Here is an 11,831-nt window from a genome sequence, read left to right as displayed (position 1 = left end):
AAACAGAAGTAAGATCCCGGATTTTATAATTAAAACAAAACCTCTTTACAACGAGCTCATTTGATCTCGTATGGGTTAATTCATGTGTGGTGAATTGTTTTTGTTCCACTTTATATGGTTGAGAATTAGTAAAGCAGGTATGTGATGGGACTGTGCATTTGATATGTACACCGTCAGAGCAGAGAGACAGGACCAAAGACATGTAGGAAAATTCCCCCCATGATCAGAGTATGTCACGGGGAAGACACGTGGCTAAAAGAGTCATCGCAGATTAATTTGTCTTTAGAAAATTCCATGTTCTGATTTGATACTTTTAAAAATCAAAACTTTTGAATTATGAAGTACGCCACCATTGGATTCAAGTATGTTTTAATCGGATCCAAGCATTTTATTTTATTGCGATGGGAAGTAAGGGGGGGGGGGTAGAAGAACAAAATGTGGATACAGCCAAGACATTGAACGGCAATAATGGCTTAGATTATGACACGACAATATTGAAGCCGGTTGCAAAGATTGTATATAAATACACTTCTTTATTGACAGGCACATGTTAACTTAATAAATATAATTCAACAGATTAAACTAGTAATTAAATTTCTAGTACAGCTCTGCAGCGACCTCCTCCAAAAGGAAAGAGACATTTATTTACCCAAGCTTCACCTTAATGTTTTAACTTTATAGTTGAGTAAGATTCAACTGGTTCAAGAGTTGTCAATTACAATAATAGTTCTTAATATTAAACAGTTTTTTTATTGGAATGTGTTCCTACTCATGGCCGTGACTAGTTCACCCCTACGAGTAGTGGCTCATATAGGCATACAACTGGGTATAAAAACAAAACACTCTTAAATCAGTTGAATTTCTACTTCGCTATTATTTCACGTGAAAAGTCCATTAATAATGCTAAAATGCAGCTACAAGTTTTTGCTCCGTTACAAAGACCTAAATAATTTTGTAAATGGAAAGTTCAAATCGGTAATGGTGCCACAAACCATACATATACTTTATAACATTGATTGAGACAAAATTAATAAGAGGCAAATGGTCTGTAACTGCATTGTGAATGACTTATAAATACAGTTTGAAATTCCATAAGCAAAACTGCCATAGCTCATTATATAACAAACGAAAAGCAGCTTCCACAAAAACACAATCTGTGGCATACCATTGACCTCTGTCTTGTCAAGCTTGAACGCAATGTCTCGATTTTTCTGCTGATTTAAAACTTTCCAGTAATCCGTTCTTTGCATACAGACAAGTATCTTGAAAAAAAAGCCATGAATCTTTTATATTTTTTAGTCCCAGAGACATTGGAAAAAAATCTAATAAGTTGGAAAAACTCTGCCAGACCTCGTTGATTATTTATAAAAAGCAAGGTCCCTAAAGAACTAATTAACTGCTTGTTCACCATGTGTCTTAATCTGACGTGAATTATTTATATTGTTAGCAGATCCATAATTGAGCCACCACTGCAGAAATACGCAATTAAGATAGAAGTTGAACCGTCCCAAGAACTGCTTTAAGATCGATACGTGAAATCCTACATTGCGTGACCTAACCTCTGGAACCGAAATATATCTTAAGGAACCGGGGACTAACCCATACGGAACCAACAACTACCCTCTGAGGTTTGAAACTAAATTTTACATACGATAATTGTGACCCTAGATGTAAATTGTAAAGTCCTAAATAATCAATACTATGAGCTGACACAGTTTTGGTCTTGCCTGGCCAGTAGATAGTACTTACACTTATCAAGCAATATTTTCTGCATAACATATGTGTGTGGACATTTAAACCCAAACACCAATTTCCAAAAATCTACATCCTTAAATAAACCACGCAAATATGACCCTCGGCTACGAGCAAGCGTTCCATACTAAATTTTCGAAATCCCATTAAAAAACACTACGTGTTCTTCTTTTTTTTAATAAAGTTGAACATTTCAAGTGAAAATAAATATATATGTACATACACACTTGAGCGAGCCTAGTTTAGTGGAGGCTTCTATATTTCTGGACGGGGATGTACGGTTGGTTAAAGGCCAACATCGTTTGGCAATATGCTAAAAGGTTAATCACTCCATTTGATGTATCTATCTTGCCATTACAAATACGTACTCTGATTTGATTTGGTATTTGGTCCAACATAGGTAGTAGTAGAAACCAGAAATGCCAGATAGTGTTGCACAAAATTACTACACAATGTGCCATTTAATTACACCGTTGTTGTGTGCAAGACCAAAACACACAGTATGCTGTTATTACTCATTCACAACACTTTTATTTGCCACACTTTTTTCTAACTTCCTGTAGCTTTTTTGTGCAATATTGAATACTATTCTCTTACTTGGGTTAGCACAAAATGATTGCACTTGTTTTGTTTTTAAGTGCCAAATCTCCTGGAATAATCACATGACCGATCACGTGCTTATGATAGTTTTATTTTTTGTTGCTGATTGTTGATTTTTGGCTTACAGTTTAACGACTGGGCTAAAATGTGTCAGAAGCTGTTGACATTTAACCAACCGAAACTCCAAGGCAATTTGGCCCCAAATCAAGAGCTGTATTTACATTGAGATAACTTAACGAAGGTTTCCTTCTCGTGTTTTACTCAACCCACACCATTTATAGATTGTGTGTATACAATGGTTTGAGCGGAAAAGGAAAGAAAGAAATCCCGCATAGACCTGTGGGACTTTGGAAGTCAATTCACTCTTCTGCAAATGGGAATGTACTTGCTGCTGTTTGTGGTTATATACTCGGTTACAATTATTATTTGTTGAAACATTCCGTTATCATTTTAAAACTGGTGGCCCTTTTTTTTACTAGTCTTCGTTCAAAACTGGTGGCCCTTTCATCTAGTCTTCGGTCAAGGCTTTATCTTCGTCGTCCGGTGAGGTAACTTGAACAGCGGTTCCACATCCTGTCGTAGCTGTATGATCCATCACTGATAGACTTCTTCTGGCAGCCTGTTACACACTGGTCTGGGGAGACGTTTCGGATCATTTTGAAGCAGCTGAAACAGTCCATGGCGCAAAGGTTTGCCTTCCTCTTGTCCAGATCGTGACTAAGTGGTGAGATGATGTCTCGTACTCTCTTACTGAAGAGTTGCGAGTCTTCATCGGACATGTCGCCGGCCATTTCTGCAAAAGGTGCTCCTATGACGACCTCAACCAGCAGCGCGATGGCGCATATGCACAAAATAGATTTCTGGAGAGGAGATATAAATACAGTTATGTTTTTAATATGAAAAAAATAACAAAGAGTGCACAGATACAACTCAATAGTCGTTTCTCGATGTAGTCTTGCCCACAAGAAGGCATTTGTGTACACTATACTCTCTTAAAGGCACTGTGCATGTTTGGTTATTGTCAAAGACCAGTGTTCTCACTTGGTGTATCCCATCATAAGCATAAAATAACAAGCCTGTCAAAATTTGGGCTCAATTGGTTGCGAGAAAATGATGAAAGACACTACCCTTGATGGACGAATTAGGACGAAAGAGATTTCCGTTTGGTTTTAACCGTAGGGGAAAACTTTATAATCGGCGTTTGTTCGGTACCGCAGAAGATACCCACAGCATATTCGAGTAGGATTTGAACCCGAACTCTCGAGTAAACTTCTTTGCCATCTTGTTCAGCCGACGAAGAAAGTCCAGTTCATAACCTTTAATTAGCAGCAGCTACTTCAATTCATCCACAATTTTACGCAAGGCAATCAATGAAAAGACACGGCCTCTTGAGAAATGATAACCTGGCCGCCATCCGGTTTTCCATTTCATGATAAAATATTCACACACCAATATCAGTTCATATAACCTGGGCGCCATCCGGTTTCCATTTCAAATAAAACATGCACGCACAAACTTTGGTTCATAGTGCAAAATGATCCATCTTGGGTTTTGCTCCCGTTGAATGGTACGCTCACTCATTATAACAAACTATTGTCCTTTGTCCATAATATGAAATTCTGGTTGTTTTCATTCAAGCCCCTCAAAAAATCAAAATGGCACAGAAGGGTTGTGTAGGCCTAATTCAAGAGTGCAAAGTCCTCCAGGACTTGGCAGATGGCGGGAAATCTGGTCACTGTACTGTTATGTTTGATTGGCTTGCTTCCGTTAGTAAATAAGTGCATTAATTAGTGGGCGTAATGAGGTCAGACGAATATTATTGCATTCGTCGACAAGGATTTTGAATCTGCCGATGTCTTTTACGACGACGGTATCGTGACACCACCACAAGCTTTGTTATGGATTTGGCCGATTTGACCCCACAATTTAATTTTGTTTTCAGTTGACCCGATTTTGGGGTTCTCTTAAGTGGACAATTTTCATGATCATTCCTCCCAGGTGTCGTCATCAAGCCTACAGTACAGGTTGGCACGCTATAGAATAGTAATCTAGTTTATCGCATGTCCAGAGGTATCATACCGGAAATAAATCATTCAAACTAAACAAAGTAATCAATAGAAAATAAATATCCCATCCCAACATAGCAGAATGTTGTAAACGACCAGAGTTTTCATTACTCTGTCAACTTTGCTCAGTAAATAGTGAAGCAATTGGAAGTTCGCCATCTAACTTTTTTGTTTGTTTTTACATTCAATCGTTTCCTTACTATCACCTTCTCATTTTTCACTTGACCTGTCTTGGCGTTATAAACACCACATCAACATCATCCTTAACTTGCACACAAGACAATCACGCCAAACACGAGAATGCGTCATTGTAATTTGTAGTCTGCTATTGTACAACAGGTTCTTTATCATTACTGACGGGAATTCAAAGGTATTTACAAGATTTGTAAAGTTAGTTTAACATTTCTGTTACTGTTCCAATATATCATTAGTAAACAATATAACTGTCGTGTGTTTTTGCTTGTAAGTTGAAATCTTGGCCAGTAAATCATAATGAGTATGATAATAACCATACTGTAACACTCCAGCTGGAGTGCAGACTGCGCAAACATTGATCGGGGGCCTGAGGGCCAAAAGAGTTACGAATCTGGATATATTCTCAATTATTGCAGCCAAACGAGAAGAGAAGATGATGAAAAAATTCCAGATAGATGTGTGAGGAAAACCATATAGAGAATTATTCCAGGGAAAAAACCACGCAGTCGCGTAGGGACTAAGAACCCAATCCGGATTCGAACCGGGGTCCTGAGGTGGAAGGCGAAGGCCTTTTTTGACTTATGTACTTGTGTGTTTTCATGTAACAAGCGAAAGAAAGTTTCCATGCAGGGACAATACAAAGTTATTGTATTGTAAAACTGTGCATTGTATGAACTTGTACGAACCTATTGTATCCCCGGTGAAGGAGACATTCACCCTGCCAAGCCGCATCAAAATATGATCTAATTTACAATTTCTAAATCATCACCATTCTGTTCAATAGTCAAAATGACATTTCATGCCCGAAGAGACAATGTCCTCTAATATCTTGAGAGATGTTCAGCTTATTAAAGACAGTGGACAATATTGGTAATTGTCAAAGACTAGCCGTCACAGTTGGTGTATCTCAACATATGCATAAAATAACAAACCTGTGAAAATTTGAGCTCAATCGGTCATCGAAGTTGCGAGATAATAATGAAAGAAAAAATACCCTTGTCACACGAAGTTGTGTACGTTTAGATGGGTGATTTCGAGACCTCAAGTTCTAAATCTGAGGTCTCGAAATCCAATTCGCGGAAAATTACTTCTTTCTCAAAAACTATGGCACTTCAGAGGGAGCCGTTTCTCACAATGTGTTATACTATCAACCTCTCCCTATTACTCATCACCAAGTAAGGTTTTATGCTAATAATTATTTTGAGTAATTACCAATAGTGTCCACTGCCTTTAAGTCGATTTACCATTACGTAGGAGATCTCCCCTTGAATGAGCTCACAATCAGAATAACTCCCCAACTCACACCCACTTTAAAGACAATGGATCGTTATAACCGTAAAGAATAGAACCACGTCTGGACATAAATTGCAATAGTCGGTGATCCGAATGGGACTTCTTGTCATTAACCCCGTCGAGTCTGATCATCACATACTACGACGGTCATTCACACACTTCTTTAAAGACACTAGACACTATTGGTAATTGTCAAAGACCAGTCTTCTCTCTTGGTGTATCTCAACATATGCATAAAATAACAAACCTGTGAAAATTTGAGCTCGATTGGTCGTCGGATGTCCGAGATAACTATGAAAGAAAACAACACCCTTGTCACACGAAGTTGTGTGCTTTCAGATGCTTGATTTCGAGACCTCAAATTCTAAACTTGAGGTCTCGAAATCAAACTACTCCCCTTCAGAGGGAGCCGTATCTCACAATGCTGTTATACTTCCAGCCTCTCCCCCATTACTCGTAAGGTTTTATGCGGTTAATTATTTTGAGTAATTACCAATAGTGTCCACTGCCTTTAATGATTGTTCAACCCAAGAGTTTGTTTTCTTGTTAAAGCATATATAAGGTTGTTCTCGCACTATGGTGATTCAAATAACTGTAAATGTTATCGATGTGTAATGCAACCGAGATCGGGTACTTTTTTTCTAGGGGTTGGGGGGGGGGGGGGTAGCTGAAGAATTATAAGTAGATTAATCAGTAACGGCCAGACTTATGACAATATTTGATAAACTCACATTTACTATTTTACTCACAATGACAAATCTACTGTGACCTTTCTTAAAACATTTTCTGACTTTGAGAACTTGTGCCTGTAATGGAATTTCTTCTTCTTGAAGATCTTTAACGTTTTTTTTATGTTCTTATGTGTGCCAAGTTCCATTGTCGTAATTTCCCCCAAATAGTTTCCTTATCTGCTCAGATCTTACATCAGACAAATTAATTATTAATGTTTTGCATTCAAACATTGGAAAGAATATTTTTAAAAAAAACATAAGTCGGCTTCACCTTGTTGCATAAGGCATAAGGAATGGAACATTCCGTATTTCAATGTACAAAATTATTCTCATCAATGCACTCGTAAAATTATTCGTACATCTCGTGTCTTGCCTGGTGAGTTTACAGTTTTGGTGAACATTTCCGGTTGCAATTATATTGCCCGTCAATGCAATATTGCCTCTCGCAACAAGTTTAAAATTTCATAAACCATGAATAGTATATTCATACTGATTGAAAGTGGTTTCCATGATCGTTTTGGTGTAAGGCATCATGTTTGGTAATGGATTGCAATTGTTTTTCACATAATCGTCTGACCACCGACGCTAAAATGACACATACCTTCCACAAGATAAAAGTAGCAATCGAAGTAAACGGCGTCTGAAAATGAACGCTTTTAAACGCAGATTGTGTTCGATTAATGTTCTCAAAAACGTTACACTTGGTGATTTAAAATTGATAAATATACGGTTTTAATATGTGTAGTGTTCTAAATTGATAAAACAATTAAAGTAAGAAAGCTAATTTCCACCAACATAAAAGCAAACAAACTATTTCTGTTTTCACAAAGTGACACATTCCAATGCATTACAGCACCATAGCAATTGTGTCTGACTCATTGCCGCTTTCCTAAGTAGGAATACCTTCATTTAAGGGTCTAATCCGTTTAAACCATCCTTGGAGAATTGGACAAATGGATGAAGTCGAAAGTATCATACGTTTCGACAAATAATCTCATCACATTGTAAAAGTGGTTAAGATTGAGCTAAGGAGCCCGGGCTTCGTGTACTACTGGGTGCCAGATCAGTCCGGTGATCCGTATAATGTGTTTGTAATGACGGATACTGACCGGTAGTCTGGTGACACTTCCAAATGTGTTTAATATTGCTCAAATAAATCAGAGCACGCTGATCACACGTACGGCAGATAGTTGATGAGATTGTCCCAACTGATGAAAGAACCAATGCAATTGGCACACATATTTTCTCATAGCATACTGTATGCGGAATTCGATTCCTTATCATCAAGGGTGCAATTCCCCCAAATATTTCCTCTATCTGCCCCGAAACAAACTGTTGACATTATTGTTGTTCGTATAAACATGAGGCTGCCTAGTCACTTACTAACCTATATAAACATAGCCATGCAATTTTGTTTTTACCCTGACACTGATGTGTATAAGCACTGTATACTCAGTTCTTTCCGAGTTCAGTAAAAAGCAAACCCACAGGCAAATTACTAGAAGGGTTTGATTCAAACCCACGATCTTGCATTGATAGAGCATGTCTTATACAACTTCAACTGAGCTACCCCGATGACTAGACGCAAATTGAATCATATGTGTTAGCAGCGATAACTCAACGATTTAATATATGCTATTTTGTGCATCGGGGAAAAGGAATATTAGTAAATTTATCCAGGTTTAAATTCTAACTAAAAAAAGTTGAAGCACTTCGTTTTCGTTCGGAGCTATACTCTGCAGACCTATGTAGTTACATTGATTAACGATCTATAACGCTGAGAACTAATCAATATTTTGTTCCATTTTGTGGCATTCATCAGAAACTGACAGCATTGCAATTATTTTAAGTCGATCCTAATCCAAAATTTAATATTTTGTATTTCAAAACAAAAAATTACAAAACAAAAAATAAATGGAAAGCAACTCTGACTTATTGATCTTTTTAAAATGTATATGGGCTAAGAAACTAGATATATCAGAAAAGGGCACTCAAATAAATGAAAAACATCAAACGAATGCGAACAGCTTGTAACTTTTTCATAATACTCAATCTCAAATTACACTTGACAAGCAAAGAACAGAAAGGAAGACAGAAAATGGAAAGTATGATCCTATAACCTGCGCCTACTGCTAAGCCACAAGCGTCTCCAGTGCAATCTAATTTGTGTGTGATTCTGCAGTTCCAACATTAGCCCCACTCAGCTCTGAGTACTTTCTTCTCTACGAGTTTTGGAAGAACCAGAATATCATACCAGCATCTGTCATTCACAAACAAACTTTGTGAAGTACCTAAAATGGTGTTTGATATGAGCTTTAAGAAAATGATAATGATTATGATTCATATCACTTGTATGACGACATATGTATTTGAAGAATAAAACAAATTATTCAAAGGCATGAGCTCCTCAAAAAAAGGTTAGCATTTAAACGCTGAAGGCGAATGCGAGTCCTGAGCGAAGCTTTGCATGTGTCCAGGTTGTCAATTTTGCGAAGAAATGATGGGAGGGAGTTGGTAACATTTCAATTCTTGATAACAATGTGTTTGTAGTTCCCTGGGCACCTCTGAAAAACAGTGTTTCACTGCGAGGTTCCCCAGGGTAAAGAAGAAATACATAAAAATATAAACATAATGGAGATTTGAGGTTGTTATCGATAACATTGATCTGTTTTGCACACACCATTGCTGTCTGAAACGGGTATAGATAAAGCATTGGTTACTTACCATATTGAAAATTTTATTTGGCTTGTTATCTCTTCCAGGAAAGACGAGTCTTGCGATGGTCGTTAACTCCAACTCTTTCTGTAATGAAAGAACAATAATGAATGGTGAATGTTGCGATACGGAAGATATCCAAAGTCGACATTAGTCAAAGGTCTTCTCTGAAGAAGCATGTAACCACGCAACAACGGCGCAGTTATAGTACAACCAACATATAATAACATAGGTTTACTTGATTACTACAAAGACAAATTGTAGTGTATCCTAGATGACTGCGAACCTGTGCTGGAATTTTCCCCTCTGTGATCTGTGTAGACGTTTGGTTTTAATGGTGGTCGTAAGATCGTGAGGTCTAAGTGAGATATAGCTACCTTACTACTGTGGATGCCCTCTCGGCAGAGTACTGTCCTTTAAGATGGCAAGTTGTTTTCAAGCTTGATTTAGTCCAGCAGTGATTTCAGTAGCGTAAACAATTGTCAGTCTATCAGTCAATCACAACGGGTAAGATCTTCCAGAGAGTGTTTGTTTTCTTCGTCTCTTTCTTCTTCTTATGAAAAATAATTGAAGTACTTTCACATGGAGTAAATAAAAACTTGTGGTTGGTTGCCCAGCGGTGTGGATTCACAATGTCGCTTGATTCAAGGACCGTCCTGGTGTTTTATAGCTTCTTGTAATCTAGCCAACATCCTGCTGTAAACCATACTTCAATCAACTCTAAGCGCCGTGAAGGACGTGCAGAACCCTCTGCCTAAAAATAACCCATGACATCATGGTGCCCCTTCCATTCTGGAAGTAACCCTGATTGTCTTACTTCATCCTCTTCTATCGGAAACACGGATTTGTTGTAAGACTCATTCCTCCGTGGTTCTACCCCCTTGCGACCCTTATATGACCTCATGTTCGACCTTATAAGGTCAAGAGTTTCAGATTTGATGTCAATAGATCCCCAAGGCTATACGTAGGCTTGTCATCACCCCAGACACTTAAACAGCCCACACACGTCTCAGGTGAGGGTTCTTGAAGGTTTTTTGGATTTTCAACGATGGAAGGGTACAAGAAGTTTGTTTGCAATTAAAATGTCAACACAGAATAAATCATAAAGTATCATTTCAAATTTGAAATCGGAGCAGGTTACTTTTAAGAACAAGATAAAAAATCAGGTTTCATAAAACAAATAAATAATGTAATTTGTCTTGAATAGCAAAATTTCTTAAGATTGAGTTTGAAGGCGTCTTATAAGCGAGAGGTATTAAGATCGGGTTGGAAGATGATGTTAAAGCCAGTGGACACTATTGGTAATGTCATAGACCAGTCTTCTCACTTGCTGTATCTCAACATGTGCATAAAATAACAAACCTGTGAAAATTTGAGCTTGATTGGTCGTTGAAGTTGCGAGATAACTATGAAAGAAAAAACACCTTTGTCACATGTGTGCTTTCAGATGCTTGATTTCGAGACCTCAAATTCTAAACTTGAGATCTCGAAATCAAATTAGTGGAAAATTACTTCTTTCTCGAAAACTACTCCACTTCAGAGGAAGCCGTTTCTCACAATGTTTTATACTATCAACCTCTATCCATTACTCGTAAGCAAGTGAGGTTTTATGCTGATAATTATTTTGAATAATTACCAATAGTTTCGACTGCCTTTAAGGAAGATGAACACAATTCTATGACTATCAACAGCAGACTATTAGCGATTTAAATCTAGCATCCCGTCTCAACAAACGCGATTTCTGTTCTTTTCTTTTTTATAATTTTTTATTCAGCCAAAAATTATATGCAACAATCATACGGATAATTCAATATAGGTTAGAAAAGGTAAGGGAACGAACTGAAATTAACAAATTGATTTTAAAAGAAGGAGTTAGGGGACAGGGACTGGAAAGTAGAAAATTGGTATGGCTGCAGTTAGAGCAAACATTGAACATCCAAGTTACGCATGAGAAAGCAGCGATTGAACAATGAATGGCCAGAAGATGAAACAAAAAACAAATCATGTGAAGATGGTCAGGATTAACAAAAGTGACCGAATTCACTGTGACTCGTTAGCCTAACCCAAGCAACTCCCCCCTTTCGGGAGTCTGTTTTGTTTTACATTTGTAACCCCTCCCCATAAAAGTCATAAAGCTTCCGCTACGGATCATAAATTGTCTTCAAGATGGCACTCTGACAAGATAAGATTACACTGCGTCATGATTAATAACAAAGCCAGGTGTGTGTACGAGACCCGGATTATACTCGTAGACCATGGATGTAGAAATACTGAGAATCAAGGCCGATAAATCCTTGTATTGGTTCAATTTTTACGATGAGTATACCCCTCTTTAAGGTGAATCGCACTTTGGGTTGGGAGATTGTTTACATATACGCCTCTCTTAATATTCATCCATGACGTCACAATTCTAGCCTAACATGAGGCCATCGGCGCACGTGACGCCACCACCAGTGCAGTGGCTGCGCCGAAGGCCTCG

At 37.8% G+C, this 11,831-nt stretch overlaps 1 protein-coding gene across 1 annotated transcript; it reads right to left on the bottom strand.

The window, feature by feature from the left end:
• Window positions 1-494: 494 nt before the first annotated feature.
• LOC117289968 lies at window positions 495-9,753 on the bottom strand. Its single transcript, XM_033771177.1, has 3 exons — window positions 9,730-9,753; window positions 9,362-9,439; window positions 495-3,212 (listed from the first exon to the last, which is right to left on the bottom strand). Exons 2-3 carry the CDS (start codon window positions 9,362-9,364, stop codon window positions 2,880-2,882), a joined length of 336 nt encoding a protein of 111 aa, XP_033627068.1. The 5' UTR covers window positions 9,365-9,439; window positions 9,730-9,753; the 3' UTR covers window positions 495-2,879.
• Between the last annotated feature and the right edge of the window lie 2,078 nt (window positions 9,754-11,831).

This window comes from Asterias rubens, chromosome 1 (genome assembly GCF_902459465.1).
Source record: "Asterias rubens chromosome 1, eAstRub1.3, whole genome shotgun sequence".
Taxonomy (NCBI): domain Eukaryota; kingdom Metazoa; phylum Echinodermata; class Asteroidea; order Forcipulatida; family Asteriidae; genus Asterias; species Asterias rubens.
Note: the sequence above shows the minus strand (reverse complement) of the source record. Positions and strands in the feature narration are given on the sequence as shown.